This window comes from Capsicum annuum, chromosome 6 (genome assembly GCF_002878395.1).
Source record: "Capsicum annuum cultivar UCD-10X-F1 chromosome 6, UCD10Xv1.1, whole genome shotgun sequence".
NCBI classification, from domain to species: Eukaryota; Viridiplantae; Streptophyta; class Magnoliopsida; order Solanales; family Solanaceae; genus Capsicum; species Capsicum annuum.
Window position 1 is genome coordinate 8445362 of NC_061116.1, and position 18059 is coordinate 8463420.

The 18059-nt window shown below is 31.8% G+C and overlaps 2 protein-coding genes across 4 annotated transcripts; one reads left to right on the top strand and one right to left on the bottom strand.

Annotated features, from left to right (window-relative positions):
• Positions 1 to 1379: 1379 nt before the first annotated feature.
• LOC107873548 (CBL-interacting protein kinase 2) lies at positions 1380 to 6282 on the top strand. 3 transcript variants are annotated; one of them, XM_016720432.2, is made up of 2 exons: positions 1380 to 1519; positions 3810 to 6282. In XM_016720432.2, exon 2 carries the CDS (start codon positions 4154 to 4156, stop codon positions 5588 to 5590), a length of 1437 nt encoding a protein of 478 aa, XP_016575918.2. In that variant the 5' UTR covers positions 1380 to 1519; positions 3810 to 4153; the 3' UTR covers positions 5591 to 6282. The 3 variants fall into 3 exon arrangements, with proteins under 3 accessions (XP_016575918.2, XP_016575919.2, XP_016575920.2); XM_016720433.2 differs by lacking the exon at positions 1380 to 1519 and adding an exon at positions 1523 to 3574; XM_016720434.2 differs by lacking the exon at positions 1380 to 1519 and adding an exon at positions 1523 to 3257.
• Positions 6283 to 9835: 3553 nt separating this feature from the next.
• On the bottom strand, positions 9836 to 12621 carry LOC107873549 (CBL-interacting serine/threonine-protein kinase 11). The gene is made up of 2 exons (XM_016720437.2): positions 11767 to 12621; positions 9836 to 10824 (listed from the first exon to the last, which is right to left on the bottom strand). Exons 1-2 carry the CDS (start codon positions 12349 to 12351, stop codon positions 10078 to 10080), a joined length of 1332 nt encoding a protein of 443 aa, XP_016575923.2. The 5' UTR covers positions 12352 to 12621; the 3' UTR covers positions 9836 to 10077.
• Between the last annotated feature and the right edge of the window lie 5438 nt (positions 12622 to 18059).

Below are 18059 nucleotides of genomic sequence, written 5' to 3' on the forward strand. Positions count from 1 at the left end.
TGTTGTTTAAGTTTTTCCTACCTTTATCATCTTTAGCATGATTCTTTCATTATTATATTTTGGAAAATGCTCTCAAATATATCTTAATATTTATTTGCACTAAATTTTTTTTAAAATTTTTATTTTTAAAATTTTTTCATTGACTTATAAATATCACTAAAATACACTAATAAATAGTTCGGGGGAGGGAGGGTCATAGGACCCCTGCAATCATGTGTGTTACAATAAATGTCACTAAAGTTTTGGTATATATTGAACATTTTTTCCTTATATCTTCTTTCTAAAGTTTGATATATTTTACTGATGTAAAGGTCTATCGAGAACAATCTTTTCAAATTCATATCACAAGGTAGGAATAAGGTGGTGTAGACACCACACACCTCCTTGACTCACCTGCAAGATTTCACTAGGCTTGTTATTATAATTATTATTTTATTTAATAAATATTAAAATCTTTTGACTTTTTGTATATCTTTTTTTATATGTATTTTATTTTATTAATAAAACTTCTGGTTATATAATTGTACCAAGAGCTTTTCTCTCTCTCTCTTCTATTTATGTTTTTCCTGTCCTTTGGTCATGGATTAAGCGTGAAAAGGAGTAAACGTGTAAATAGCAAATGGTAAGTCAAAAAAGAAATCATAACTACACGCTATGAAAGGAAAAAATATCCATACTCCTTTTATGTCACCCTTTCTTGTTTAGGGAATTTCAAATAGAATATCACTTTATATTAGAAAAAGAAAATTGAATTTTTTTATACGTTTAAAAATAACTTAAAATCACAAATTTTTTTAAAATTGTATCAATTAAATAATGCTACATAAAATGCGATGACTGAAATATCATGTCAACTTGTGCCAAATGATTAGAATATCAAATAGAATATCACCTTATATTAAAAATAAATAAATTAAAAAAAAAAACATTCTTCATGCGCACACAAAACAGCTAAAGCTGCCTTAAAATCACAAGTTTTAGAAGAATCTTTTTAAATCCTATTTGTTAAATAATATCATATAAAATAAAACGGACAAAGTCTATATTAACACGTGGCAAATAACTAGCATTTTCTCGTACCTTCTGAGTCACAAAAGTATCGATGAGTTGTTGTGACGTTAACATGGACCCTCTCACCCTGAATATTCCTCCGTTTCGTTTTAGTCAGACACATTTTATTTTATATAATAATTAAAAAATTATAAATTAAATAATAAATGTTATCAAGTTATTTTTTATTCATATTAATAATATTATCGGATATACAAATAGCAATAAATTATAATTATTTATATTTAATGTATGTTATTAATAACAGGGATAAAATAAGAAAAAAAATTAATTAGTACATTAGTATCTCTCTTTTTCCTACCGTATTAACAGCCTCCTAAAACAGACATACAACGTTTGCCACTTGGGTGTTTTCCTCTGTATTGTGAAATATTAGGAAAGTCCAAAAAAAATTATACAACTACAAGGGGCTTCTCTCTCCTTTTTTTTTTTTGAAATCTATTATAAGGTAAAGATTTCAACTTTTTATTTTAATATATATATATTTTTGCATAAAGATTATGAATTTGTATTGTTTTCTAGATTCTTGATCTTGGGTATTTTTTTGTTTTGCTGTTTTTTTTGTTTGATTTGTTGATATAATATGATTCAAGATTGGCCCTTTATGACATTTGATATGATCTCGTAGAACCCTTGTGTTGAATTGTTGATCAACAGAAGTGTTGATCTGTACCCCTTCTGTTGTTAGTAGCTCAAATGGTTGGTTACGTGAATGGTGTATGTTGTTGGTGAGGAGGGTTCAATTCTCCACCTTGTGATTCCCCGACTTATTTCCCCCTCCCTTGCCCAACAACACACAACATACTTAGTATAGTTTCACAAGTGGAGTTTGGGGAGGATAGAGTACTTAGACCTTACCTAAACGGTCTTATCTTGTTGGTAAAGAGGGTTCAATTCTCCACCTTGTAATCCCCCCGCTCATTTCTACCTTCCCCTACCCAACAACAACAACAACATACTTAGTATAGTCTCACAAGTGCAGTCAGTTTGGGGAGGGTAGAGTACGTAGACCTTACCTAAATGGTCTATCTTGTTGGTAAAGATGTTTGAACGTAGACCTTACCTAAACGGTCTATCTTGTTGGTAAAGAGGGTTCGATTCTCTATGTTGTAATCCCCTCGCTCATTTCTCCTTCCCCTACCCCAACAACAACAACAACGTGCTCAGTACAGTCTCACAAGTGCGGTTTCGGGAGGGTAGAGTATGTAAACCTAAACGGTCTGTCTTGTTGGTAAAGAGGGTTTGATTCTCTATGTTGTAGTCCCCTCGCTCATTTCTCCTTCTACCTCAACAACAACAACAACATACTTAGTATAGTCTCACAAATGCGGTCTGGGGAGGGTAGAGTACGTAGGCCTCACCTCTACCTCAGAAGTAAGAGAGGGTTGTTTTTGATAGACGCTCAGCCCAAAGAAAGCAAAATCACAATATTTTATGAATACATAAGCAAATAGCAGGACAGTAATAAAGTAGAGGCGTTCCCTTCCCCTACCCCCAATTTTATTAAAGAAATGTTTTTTTAAATTGATATCTATTGTAGTTTAAATCAACAACAACGACATACTCAGTATAGTCTCATAAGTGCGGTCTGAGGAAGGGTAGAGTACTCTGACCTTAAATGTTGTTTTCAATAGACCCCCAGCTCAATGAAAGCAAAAAACTATTTATGAATATATAAGCAATAGCAGGATGGTAAAAAAGTAGAGGTCCTTCCCCTACCCCCAATTTTTAAAAGAAAATGATTATTTTTTCTTTGTTGCTGTTGATATCTATTGTAGTTTAAGTCAATGCCCCATTGCAGGATTTCTTTTTTGTTTTTGCATGGTGGGATATTGCTGAAGGAACTTTACAGCTATTTTTTCAGACAAAAAAAGGGCTTTACAGCTATTGTTGATGGAAAGATAATTTATTTTAGCGTCAATTTGACTTTTATATTAATTTCAATCAGATTTGAGTGTACTAGATGTGGCTCTTAGTTTGAATAACAGCTAAAATGTCTAATATAACAAACACTAACTATATCTTTGATGGTCTACAATCAGAATATGTTCTTCTTGATGTATCTACCATCTTAGCCAAATTTGAAGTAGGAACTATCACTTGTTTTATGTTTGTCCTTTTCCATACTGCTCGAATATGCGATACTTAAGCCGGTCTTTCAGAAACATTCTCTCTAATTCTACGAGGTAGGGTAAGGTATACGTACACTCCACTTTCCCCAGACCCCACTGATGTAGGATTTCGCTGAATCTGTTGTTGTTGTTGTTGAACAATCACTTGTTTCCTTGGAATTAGTAAGTTCAAGTAAGCGTCATTATGATTCTCGATTCTTCATTGGAATTTGTGCATTTATTAAGTGTCATTATGATTCTCGAGTCTTCTTCGAAATTTGTGTGTATCTAGGTGCACAAAGCATCTCATTGTTGCAGATTGGAGCGGGATTATATTGGGGTTGTTGTATGCAATCTTACTTTACATTTTGCGAGAGGTTGCAAAATGTATGGTATGGCACCTTGCTATATAGGTCTCTTGCAGTAGAATTTCTCAGTTAATAATTGTTTGAATACAAACACATATACTATATTCGTGGTAAATACACTGCTAATATATGATCAATCAATAACTACTTCCAATTTTGCTCAAGATGCATTTCTTTACCTTTCAAATTTTATTTCTATTGTTGGAAGCATAATCTGTCTAGCTACTGAAATCTTTTCCTCTGATTTCACCTTTTCCAGGGGGTCAGTGGAAGTTCATTTAGTTGTTTGACTACACACTTTTTCGGGGAGTCCTAGGAATGCTGAAAGATGTGTTTGTGTGTGTGGAGTTCTAGAAGTGATCGTCTTGAGGCTTTGGGCTTAATAGAGTTGCCAGAGATTGAGCCCAGGTGCTGCGACCATTGCATCATTGTCTGCGCCAAGATGCAAATTGCGCGGAGTAGCCGTACTTTTGCATTAATAAATGATAATTTCTGCTCGGATGGTTGAGCGGTGTTAATTTATAAGATTTTGCATCTAAGTTCTGCTAGAAGGAGAGATATAGCTTTGCTTAGCTAGTAGTACTAGGTTTGGTAGATTTTTTTATGGCCAATAAAGGAGGTATACTGATGGAGCGCTATGAATTGGGCAGATTATTAGGTCAAGGCACATTTGCGAAGGTCTACTATGCTAGGAATATCAAAACTGGGCAAAGTGTTGCCATCAAAGTTGTAGACAAGGAAAAAATTCTCAGGGTCGGGCTCATGGATCAGATCAAAAGAGAAATATCTGTTATGAAGTTAGTCAGACATCCAAATATCGTGCATCTTTACGAGGTCATGGCGACAAAAACCAAGATTTATTTTGTCATGGAATATTGTAAAGGAGGTGAGCTCTTTAACAAGGTGGCTATGGGAAGGCTAAAAGAGGATGTCGCACGGAAGTATTTCCAACAGTTGATAAATGCTGTAGATTTCTGCCATAGCAGGGGGGTCTATCACCGGGATTTGAAACCTGAAAACCTGCTGTTAGACGACAATGAAAACTTAAAAATTTCAGATTTTGGTTTAAGTGCTCTAGTTGAGTCAAAGCGCCAAGATGGACTCCTCCATACGACGTGTGGAACTCCAGCTTATGTTGCTCCAGAGGTGATCAACAGAAAAGGCTATGATGGGGCTAAGGCTGATATTTGGTCGTGTGGGGTTGTCCTATTCGTTTTGTTGGCTGGTTATCTTCCATTTCAAAACTCAAATTTGATGGAGATGTATAGGAAGATCGGCAGAGCTGAATTCAAATGTCCAAGTTGGTTTCCACCGGAAGCCCGGCGGCTACTTTCGAGAATGTTGGATCCTAATCCAATTACAAGAATTTCTCTTGCAAAAATTAGAGGAAGTACCTGGTTCAGGAAGGGAATTTCTACTTCCTCTAAATCTACAGCAGTAGACGAAGTAAGCACGGATCTAGCTTCAACAAATACAGATGACAAGCAAGAGGCGGCTCAGATGCCGAAGTTGAATGCATTTGATATCATTACCCTTTATGCTAAGTTTGATTTATCCAAATTATTTGAGGAACCTTGTTTAAAGAAAGAAGCTAAATTCACATCCCGGAAACCTGCATCAATGATCATATCCAAGCTGGAAAACATTGCTAAACATCTTAAGATGAAAGCTAGCAAAAAGGATGCAGGATTACTGAGATTCGAAGGAACAAAAGAAGGAAAAAAGGGAACTTTGAGCATTGACGTGGAGATCTTTGAGGTTGTTGAAGATTTTCATTTGGTGGAAGTCAAAAAATCAAATGGCGATACATTAGAATATCAGCAGATATTGAATGAATGCCTAAGACCGGGTCTTCAAGACATCGTTTGGACTTGGCAAGATGATCAGCAGCAGCCTCAGCAGTCAGACGACCAGTTTGATGAGCAGCAGCGAAATAATCAACTTCAGCAGGAACAGCATTTAGATAACCAGCAACAACCTCTGGAGCAGCAGCAACTGCTACTCCAAAACCATCTGATTCAGCAAGAGCAGTTACCTTGATTACCCTACACTTCCGTCTTCACATTTTGTCCTATATACAGGGCCTGAGCTAGGTGGATGCCAGGGGTTTCAATGAATCCCCTTCGTCAGAAAAATCATACTGTGCAAATAGGGTAGGCATATTACATACATAAACACCTTAACTTGGCCTCACAACCTCAACTTGTCCCCCGCCATGTCTCCTAAGCACCTGACGCTAACGTGGCACATAAATTTTGGAGGTGTTTAGATCATTTTGTAAGTTCGTAGTGTTCAACTGGCACAATGGAGTGCATCCTCTAAGTTGTTGTATTCAGTTGCCAGTTGTCTCCCAAGTTGAGGCGTATATCTATGCAACTGTTGAATCCTCTTGACATAAGGAGCGAAGTCAGGTTAAAAAGTTGCTTTAACTAGCATGTTCAGATATCAGATGTAGCATTCGGCATTTTTTTTGTTTCGAATTCTGGTGTTAGAATTTCTGGTTTGTTCAATGCCTAGCCTAGACGTACATTTAGTAGTTGAGGCTTCCCAACTCATGGTTTTGTTTGTACAATACACATCTCTCCAAGTGTAAGTGCTTTCTGTTGTCATGGATAGTGCACTCTGTGTCCTCATAAATGTCTCTGAATGCTTGTATCATTGTTGCAATTTTCTTATTCCTTATCTGGTTGCAACAGTTTGATGATTGAATGGCACATCTTGCTTCTGATTTATCTCTAATCTGCTGGTGTTTCATGAGGAGAAAATCTTCTTAAGGAGCGCTTCCATGTTTAATTGAAACTATGCAGCGCAAATCCTTCTGTCCTGAGCCAGGGGTCTATCGGAAACTTCTTGTTGTATGCAGTGCAAATCGTTCTGTCTTGAGTCGGGGGTCTGTCGGAAACAACCTCTCGACTTTATCTAAGGTAGTGGTACACTTTACCCCCTCCTCGGACCTCACTTTGTAGGAATACACTCGGTATGTTATTGTTGTTGCAGTTGTATGTAGTGCAAATCCTTTTTAGTCGAGCAAATGGATTTTGGATATCGGATCCCCGAAAGGGCAAGTCTGGTGTATAAAGCATTCCTGGCTTCATGCATGGTACCCGAAAGGGTTGCATGTCAAGAGGTGTGAAGACAGCTTATCGTGTTAAAATTTATATAGTTTGACTCGAGAGAAGTGAAATGTGATAAGTATTTTTTATACCAACCAGTGCTTTCTCCATTCCCTTTCACTTTTCTTTTTACTTTATAGTTTTTCACTTGTTGTTCGATATTCATGTTGAAGTGCGATTAAATCAAAACCACACATTACATGGCCGATAGTGGGTAATGGGGATAATGTTTTCAACAGGTTTTTCTCAGTTCTCAGAATTTGAAATTCAAAGACCTCTGGTTAAAAATCAAGAAACTCGGACTATTCCACCACAATCCATGTCGGTTCTTTACTTGCTAATTTATATTTTTCAACATATTTAAAAGTGCAAATGATATAAATTTCGACAGTTTAAATTTAATTACAAAAAGTTTTGATATTTTACATAATTACTGAAAGTTTCAATTTTGGATCTGTCGAGATACATAATTAGCTCCTGATACATTCAACATATCGTTCAATTAAGATACATTTTTTCCTTTGTACAGATACAATTAGTGCTCAATACATTTTTTTCGATTTTGGATCTGTTGAGATAAATAATACATCCTACGGAGATATATTGTTTCCTTGTAAAGATACATAATTAGCTCTTGATACATTTTTTTTTTCTATTTTGGATCTATCAAGATACATAATTAGCTCCCGATACATTTTTTTGATTTTGGATCTATCAAGATACATAATTAGCTTCACGATACATCTAACAAAGATACATATTTAGTTGAGATTTTTGTAATGATTTATAAGGATGAAAATTTGTATCAATATGATATGTTAATGTATATATTTATGTTAATTTTTCCTATTTAAAGTAACAAGTGAATCCGTTTTGAGGATAACATTATGAAATTTGCTATAAACAATTCAGGATATCTCAAATGTGGCAATTCGTGTTTCAGTGCAATTATTATTAGTACAAAAATGAAAAGATATGGTTTTAATGATTTGGCAGAATATTTTGTTTTAATTATGCGGAATCATACTTTTAATATTGTACAACATATGTTATGATATTATGCAAGATATGGTGTTAAAATCATGCTTGTAATTATAGATCTCTGTATTAAAGTCTTTAGTTATTAATCGTAAATCAGAAAATACAGAATATGTTGTTCTCAAGAACTACAATTTATTTCTATTTGATTTCTGTCATCGAATTATCTTTTATCTACCTAATAAAGTCATATTCTTATGATTTTTGATCTACTAAATTTGATGAAAAATTCTATTCAATGTGAAAATTTCATTTCCAAATCTTTATTCAAAGGAAAAAACTTGTTTGGAATCTTGGATGAATCATTCTTATATTTAACAAATAATTGAAAGGTAGAGAGAGAGAAAAGAAAAAGAAACTTAAGTATTTTGATTTGAAATAATTGTGAAAATTCATAAATTTAAATTTTAGATTTACCTTCGTCCTAATCATATATGTAAATCGATTTTGGAGTTCATATGTTTAGTTAAACGCGATATTACGACACGTTTATCAAATATTAGATCTTAAATTCCGTAGAAGAATTTATGCATACTTACAAGCTATATTGTGCGGAATCTTTGATTTTATCGTCAAAACTGTCTCGATGCAATGTTGACGCAGATGCAGGTGTTTCTTGCATTTCAAATTCGATCAAACGAATTTGAATATTTTGAACAAAATTAAGAACGTATTTGATAGGAAGAATTGAGATTCAATTTCTTACACTTTTACTTTTTCCAAAATAACATAACTTCTAATAGTTCTCCTAATGAGAAAGTAAAACTAATTGCAAAAGTAGATAAAAAAAAAAAAAAGGTAAAATAACGTAAGAGCTAAACTTAGAATATCTTTAGAACTTCATTTTTATATTATTTTTAAATTTTCTTAGTCGAATTTTCATACCCGTATTCATATTTAGATATGCATTCCCAAATTTTAAAATTCAAATTCTAACGAATTCGATTCTCGAATTTTCATCTGTTTCGAATACTTATATCTAAGTCCGAGCAACTTAATATACAAGCCAAAATATCTAGGTACATAAAATCGATGATAAAATAAAAGATCTTAGATATAACAGAAAATATAAAATAAAAAAGAAAGCGAGAGCAAAGCAAATTTTAGTGGTGAATTGTCTGTGCGGTCCCATTTCATCGAGTGGGCGGCTGATTAATTTAATACTTTATATTAGTATTAAAAATTACATGCCAAAATCATTTATAAAATTTTTAGTGGAACTTTATTGACTATGATAAACTTTATTTTTGGCTGGCTGCCCCTCATCCTAATTTCTTTAATTAATCAATTTGCACAATTGTCTTAACCATCCTAATTCCAAGAGGCAACACGATTATCATTTGATATTTAAAAATTATTATTTGAATCAATTTAAATTTATATCATGTAGGATTTATTGAAAAAAATGTTATTTTTTATCAAAAATTATGCTATTTTTAAATAAAGATGAAGATATCCTATTCAATTCAGCACAATTTCTGATTATAACACTACGTCAATCATTCAACTACGCTCTCCCTTTCTATTTTTTTCAAAGGAAAAAGTATAAATTTAAGTAGATTTAAGTTATATATGCAACATTGTTTAAGAGTTTTTTCATAGTACTAAGTTAATATATGCTAGAGAAACATTATCATTTTTGTCAGGTTGTCAATTAATGTTTATTATAAAGATTTATTTAAAATTATTTTAAATGTGATATGACAATAACAACATACTCAATATATGAAATCTGGATTAAATATGATAATAATGTAAATATTTTAACTGCAAAAGATTACGTTCAAAGAGTGATTAGGTTGTCAATTAGTAGTTGTAAAGACTTATCAGAAATTATCTTAAATGTGACATTATAGAAAAGATTTAAGCTCAAAAATATATATACAACATGAGCTCACTTTACATCGACGATAAAACAATGATTTGAGGGCTCGTTTGGTTGGGAAGAAAACTACACCAGCCTCCAGGATTGAGTATTTCAAAATTAGTTATTTTGAGACTGTTATCACTTGATTTTATCCCAACTAAATATAAAATAGATTCATCGCAAAATTACTCTTGAGATAAGTTAATTGCTTACCCCTCGTACCAAATGAACCGTAAATGTATAAATCTTTGGTACATCTATAGTAAGTAGACTTGAAAAATATGCACACACAATAGTAGTGCAGTTTTATTCCTCAACAAAATTTTCAACCCACATACAAAAAAAATTATTAACAGTATATATGGGTAAGGGAGAATAACTTCCCTTTTATCCATTTTTTTCTATATATATATAATATATACTTTTGATACACTCTCTTTCTCATCTACAAATCACTTATACTTGTGACCAAAAGGCAAATATGCATCTATTGACTCTAGATTATGAATTTATAAATTCACCTCTTTGGAAATTAGTACTTCCATCGACTGTTGGCCAAGAATTACTGGCTTCATATTATTCTTCAATAGTTCTTTGTACATATCGATATCACCAACTTTTCGACGAACCTCAACAACTACTAAATCATCTATCACTTTGTATATTTCTATGTTCATAATCAATTTACCTTTCTTCAACTCCATTCCCGATTCTTTTTTCTTCTTCAACTTTATATTCACCTTCTTTGCCACCTCTTCTATTCTTTCCATTATTATCTCCAATGATCCTTTAACAATTAATCTTTCAAAATCCTCCAATGGGTTAAATCCATCATTCAACATTCCTGAGAGGTCTAAGCCCATTGAGAATGAAATTATATCGAAAGCATTCAAATAAGAATTCTTGTTCTTGTCTTCTATATCGGCGCTAGGGTCATTAGACGCTTTTGATGCATCTGTCGAATCTAAATTCTGAATCGGTTTCTGAGGCTTACCGTCTTCCTCACAGAATTTAACGCGTTTCAACCCCTTCTTAAACCAAGGATCATTCATGATTTCTTCAATGGTTATTCTTGTCATAGGATTTATATCAAGAAGTCTACGTATAAATCTTTTTAACTCACATGACATCCATTTTGGACACTTGAATTCTCCATTGCAAATTTTGTTGTACATTCCCATAAGATTTGAATCATGGAATGGTAAATATCCAGCATTTAACACATATAAGATGATTCCACATGTCCATATGTCTGCCTATTAGAAAATCAAACCATAGAAAGTTAGAAAAAAAAAAAATTCAAGATGTGACAACAAACTTTCTAAAAGAATAAAATTCCAGTAAATTAAATTTGCCCTTTCTCACAAAAAGGATGAATTTATTGAATTGAAAGACGATTACCCAGATCCAATTTAGTATGTAGCCCTTTACAAAATTGTTTTAACCTTATCATTTTTATACATAACGATCTGAAAAGTTCATTTTCATCTATTCAATTAGTAAGAGATCATAAGAAATATTACTTATATACAGACAAATCCTAAAAAATCCTAAATTGACTTTGCCACTTCTCATAAAAAGGATGAATTATCGAATTGAAAGACGATTTTTCAAATCCAAATTAGGTTTTGTAACCCTTTACAAAACTGTTTCTAACCTTATAATTTCTACACAACGATCTGAAAAATTCATTTTCATCTATTCAATCTGTAACATATATAAGAAATATTGCTCATATACACAGAAATCCCTTCACGACACAATAGAATCTTAAATTGGCTATGCCACTTTATTATTCTCGTAAAAAAGATAAAATTATCGAATTGAAAGAAGAGTAATTATCCAACCCTTTATTTACTATTCTTTATCTTGAGCCGGGGGTCTATTCGAAACATCCTCTCTACTTCTTCTGAGGTAGAAGTATGAACTGCGTACATCTTACCCTCCCCAGATTTCACTTTGTGGGAATACACTAAATTTATTGTTGTTGTTGTTGAAAAACGAGTAATTATTCAAATCCAAATTTGATTTTATACCCCTATACAGAATTATTTGTAACTTTGTCATTTTTACACGACCATCTGAAAAAGTTCATTTTCAATCTATTCAATCTTATAACAGATCACAAGACATCATTTCTTCATGACAATTCAACTTTCTACTATATCAAAATTACAAATTACTGAACTTTTACATACCTTAGCTCCATCATATCCTTTTTTTGTTAGAACATCTGGTGCCACGTAGGATGGGGTCCCACAAAGTGTATGTAACAACCCATCTTGTTGTACTTGTTCTGTTAATGCACTTAACCCAAAATCAGACACCTTCAAATCACCATTCTCATCGATAAGTAAATTCTCCGGTTTTAAATCGCGGTGATATACACCACGATAATGGCAGTAACGTACTGCAGAAATTAGTTGTTGGAAAATTTTCCGACTCTGATCTTCAGAAAATTTTCCAGCCTTTGCGATTTTCGCGAATAATTCACCGCCCTTAACAAATTCCATGACAAAGTATATCTTCGTCTTGGTAGCCAACACTTCGTCAAGTTTGACAATGTGTGGATGTCGTAATCGACGCATGATTGATATTTCACGTTTGATATTCGACATCAAAATCACATTATTAATCCTCGATTTGTTGATTATTTTTATCGCCACGCTACGACCATCTCTGATGTCCCTAGCGTGGTACACTTTGCCAAATGCACCACATCCTAGGAGTTTTCCTAGCTCGTACTTATTGAATATCGTGGCTTCTGATGAGGTTGTGGCCATAATAGTCGACGTGTATGCGCCGACTAGAGGCCAATGAAAAACGTTCTATCTTGATAATCAAGATGGAACTAGCTGATGAGAAAGAAGAAAAATTGGTAGAATGATAGAAAATTTTTTGGAGTTGTTGAAAAGGGGCTTATAGAAAATGAATCCCCCCCAATGGCTATTACTTTTTCGCCTTTCTAGACAATATATATATATACTGCAATTTTTTTATTTTTTATTTTTTTTCCACATTAACATACTTAAAAAAAAGTAGTAATATTTTAATTGGTGGGTGTGAAATGTCTATCCCTACACGTCATTATATCATCATTTCTACAACTCCATCCGTCCAAATTTACGTGTTAGCTTTTAGATAAGAGTCCACTAATCTATGTCGAGACACCACATTTTATTTTATTTTTAAAAAAACGTTTCTTCTAATTTATTATATGACAAATAATATAAATTTCAACTGCTTGAAATTAATTAGAGAAAATTATGATATTTCTACATAATTATTGAAAATTTTGATGTTGAATTTGTCGGAATATATAATTAGATCCTGATACATCTAATAAAGATACATTTTTTTATAAAGATATAAAATTAGCACCATGATGTATTTTTTCGATTTTTTGAATCTATCGAGATACATAATATATCTAATGAAGATATATTTTTTCCTTGTAATATAAATAATTAGCTCTCCAGAGTATTTAAGAAATATACATAATTAATTTAGATCTTTGTAATTATTTTACATAAATACATAATTAATTGAAATTTTTATAATTATTTTATAAGGATAAGAATTTGTGTAAATATAATAAGTTAAAAGATGTATATTTAGTTTTTTTTTTTTATCAAAAAACAACAAAGTTGTGTGTTTCAATTTTGTAAGTCAACAAATGGGGACATATTGGACAGTTGGATTTTATTGTTTTTTAGCGTGTCTAGTTCCTACCACTTGGTATGTTTATGTTTATTTTTTTACTTTTTTGTGTCAAAAATCATTTTTAAATTTATTTATTTATTTTGAAGGGATAAGTAATTGTGGATCCAACTAGTAAAGTGGATTTTCAAATAATTAATTATAGTGTTAAAATTCACACCTCCTTCCTTTTGAAATAGTGGTTATTTTATATTTAAAAAAATAATGTTTCACATAAATAAGAAGAAATTAATGATTGCTTTAACTTTGCCTATATTAAATAAAGAAAAAATTTGTAATCAAGAAATTATTAAAGAGCTAAATCCTTTTCAGGATATTTATTAAAGAGCTAAAAAAATTTCAAGATATTTATCAAGGGTAGGTTAATAAAAGTATATCTTTTGATTTTGCTTATATTAAATGAAGAAATTTTTTTATTATCAAAAAATTATTAAAGAGCTATATTATTTATATTATTTTTTTCAAGATATTTATTAAAGATAAGTTAGTAAAAATATATCTTACTTTATGAAAATAAATGATCTTTTTAAGGGATATGTTCAAATAAAAAGCATCATTTATTTAAAAATTAAAAACACTTAAAAAATAATTCAATTTAAACACCCTCTAAAGCTACTTTTATGATTAAACAAAACTTTTTGGTGGGACTAGAACTTCATACAACCTTTTGATTATTGACATAACTCCTACTTTCTCTAGTACTGATATGGCCAATTATCATTTTATCAACTTATTGAAATTAAATTATAATTTGTTCTACTCCCATTAGAGTATAAGTACTCTATTATATCAACAATTTCTTTTGATTCGAATTTATCCAATTAGCTATAAGGTAATTATTACATTAAATCTCTATGAACATTAAAGTAAGGGAAAATTATTCGGATTAGCCATTATTGGATTTTTATTATCACTTAAAGCCTAATTTTTAATTAATTACAATTCATAGTCTCCTTTTGCCTATTAATTATCGTTAATTGCAATTCATAATCTCTCTCACGTATTTTCTTTTTTCTCTATTTTCAATGACTCTCCCTTTTTTGTCCTTTTTCAATTTTTTTCTTCTTTTTTTTTTTTTTTTTTCTTTCTTTTATTCACTTTTTTCTTTTTTGATTTGTATTAAAGCTAAAACTTTCCTTTGTTTATTTAAGAAAATTAACATCGAGTCTTTAACTAAATCGAGACAACAATTTATTTCCTTAATTATTGATATTTCCTTCGTTTTAAAATATTTGCTATAATTTTTTGTAGTGTCAAATAATATGAATTTTGTTTTTGATCAATATATAAAATGTATTTTTCAATCATATATATTAATATAAGAAAAATTGTAACTTATAATACTTTATGAATGCTTTTGAATATCCAAATTCTAATTTTAAAATATCATACTAATTTAATTTAATTTAATTCTAACAGTTACATAAATTGACTATTAAAAAGCAAAACATGATAATTATGTGAAATAGAGTAAGTATTATGTAGTTAAACGTGGGTGTGGGCTAGTCATGATCGATCAAGTTCTATGAACGTAATCACTAATAAGAAATAGCCTGCGGAATCAAGTAGTAGTAACTGGATTTTTTTTAATGGAAAATTATATTATTTATATATGATAAAAAAAAATTATGTATACTCATTCATTGCAATGGTTGGTTATATATTGCATCAGATAAAATACCTAGTGCAACAGATTAACGATTTATTTTTATTATTTCCAATGGTTTACTCATCATTTATAATAGGTCGATTATATGTTGCAACAGATAACATACCTGGTGTAATAGATGTGTGGTCTGTTGGAATTGTTATTTTACCGTTGTACATTTTAGATTTACTGTTATCTTTTTTAATGATGCATTAATCAATTATAATCTATTTTATGTTTCTGTTAATTTAAGATAATATGGATCCTAAAAAAAAATTGAATCAAGTCCAAGTAAAGGAACAAGAGCAGCAGCTCGGCTACATCCACTACTCTATGATCTTGCTTTACAAGCATTATCTCAATCAGGAGCATAAGATAATGAACATGGGGAAGGGGAATGTTTCAAAAGAGATGATCCCAATGCTAATAGCCCTTCCGCTGAAGAGTTGGTCAAAACTTCAGCATTGATCGTTATCCTGTGAGAATGCAGTGCGATGGTGCCACAGAATTAGCGAGTGATTTCGTGGTTAAGTCAGCGATGGAAAAATCTTTCGACGCCTTCAGAAAAATACTTCGAGAATAAAAATTGGATACTTATTTCAGGAAAAGTTGTTTTGGGCAATATCTTGATTTGCCAGAGGACAACAATGTTTGTTTCCAGATGAAAATGGTATACAATCTTCTCAAGCGTAGGTTTATATATGAAAACAAAGATAAGATGGACGAGGTGTGGATAAATTATTGTGGCATGCCTGTTTGTTTTGGTTGGAAGAAGTTTGTCATAGTTACCGGACTAAAATGTTATCCTCTTTTTTCTTCTCAAGTTATACCTACTCTGACCTAAAAAAAAGGCACCCCGCACACCTAAAAAGGGCAAAAGCTAGTTGATTGATCATTAGGACCTGGTGTCCATTGTTAGTCCAAGCTTCAAAAATAAAAATTTAATAGAAGCGTTGAAAGGTTAAGGACTCTCAAAAAAGAACAAGAAATCATTGTGCTTCGTTTGGTTTGTACATAATATTCTTTTGGTAAGAGACGTTAACAACAACATAAGCCTCAGTTTAATAAATCTCTCGAAGGATCTTGAGGCGTTTAACAGCTATCCTTGGAGTTATGAAAGCTTCAAACTGACTGTCAAATAGTTGTTGAATCCGTTAATGCCAAAGTCAGTCAACTTATATGGCTTTTCATGAACCTAATGGTAAATATTTCTTTTATCATGATATAATTTATTTTTTTATTTAATAATTCTTTTGATTTATTGGCATTATGTTATAGGCTTAGGCATTTGAAGCCTTTCCTTATTTGAAACAACAAGTGAACTAATAGGAAGAAGTTTTATGTCTAAGAATTCTGAGTTGGTTGTCGGTCAAAACTGATAAAAATACAAATTTTCTTGATCTTTTCAATCCCCCGAAGGAAGTAGTAAGTCCAATTCTAATCATTTTTTGTTTTAATTAATGATTATTTTAAATGATTTCATCATCATTCTAATATATGTACTAATTTATTTTAGATTGTCTATTCGTGGCTTGTTCCGACCAATCGAGAGTTGAAAATACCATTTTTTCTTACTTTACGGTCTGTGCAAACTTTATCAGACCCTAAGGTCGTTGATGGAATAAAAATGGAATTTTTTGGAGCAACAACCATCACAAGAAAAATAATTTTGAAGGGTGGGCTTGTTGTTGTTGATGATGGTAGTGATAGTGGTAGAGATAGTGGTGCTGCTATTGGGGCTAATGATGCTCCTCTTACAGTTTTTGAAAGAACAAGCCATTATGATTATGATCATACTGGTTGTATAGATTTTTCTCCAGATTTTTCCACATCTAGCGAATGTTCTACATGCAAATATCAAGACAGCAAGGTGAAATATGATGGAGTGATTAATGCTATTAATGCACTAACTATTTCTTTAAAGAAAATGACATCTAAGAGGGGTGTCATTCCATCAAAGAGGATTTCATATCCATACACTCCACTAAAGATCAAGGTGGATAAGAGGAGAAGGAAAAATATTTCCAATGCATCATCAAGCATCGAAAAAAATAAAATTGCAATGCCTCTGTCTTTATCTTACACTGTTGTTCAGTGTGCAAGGGCCACAGGAGAGAAGCATGAGCTGAAGAAGGTGAATGTATATCATCTGTTTCAATAAACATACAGGCACATATCTATTTTAACAGATGATACATCTGCTGAAAATTATCAAAAAGATATATACATCTGTTGCAACTGTTGTCTAACATGTTGTATCAGATACATTATCTATTACAACAGACTAGTCTTATGTTACAACAGATGGGTCATCTGTTCGAAATTATCGTACTACTTTGATTTAGTTGTTCGAATTTATCCCAACAGATGATCCATCTATTGCAACATAAGACTCATCTATTGCACCAGATGGATAATCTATTGTATATCTGTATTAGCATTGACAATTTCTGGATTTCCAGATAGATGTCACAGTAGAAGCTACTGCTGAAGAGCATAATATCACAGTTGATAATCCATCAACTGCTTCTAAAGAAGAAGAAAAAGTGAAGCCTGTCAGTTCGGGATAACAGAAGAATGACCCATTTCAAGGGTTCAATATCTCGAACGAGGCTCCAAAAAAATTAACACAGTTGATCAATGACTATTCTGAATGGATGGCCGATGGGCTATTAAAGCATCATGTCGGCAGGTACATAAATCAATTTTAAAGATATTAGTTTATACAATTCTTATCGTAAGTATATGACATTAACACATATAAATCATCATGTGGAAAATAAAATGATGAACACTACAAAGTGAACAAATTGAGTCTTGGTTTTGATATATTAGACTTTGTTGTTGCACATCCCAAAATGAAGAATTGGTTCTATTTGATGTCACAACCCCAAACTTGCTGGAATGATAAGGTTTAAATGTCATACATATTACTATTAATTAATGCTTTATTTAATTGCATATGCGAATTAATTTTTTTGTCACGTAATCCAAAATATTTGATAATATGTGCAGCACATCGATGTCATTTTTTACTACCTCCAAAAGAGGGCCAAGTTGCAAACACAAGAACAATACAAATACACGACAGGCAATTGTTGGTACAAAGTTACATCAATAATG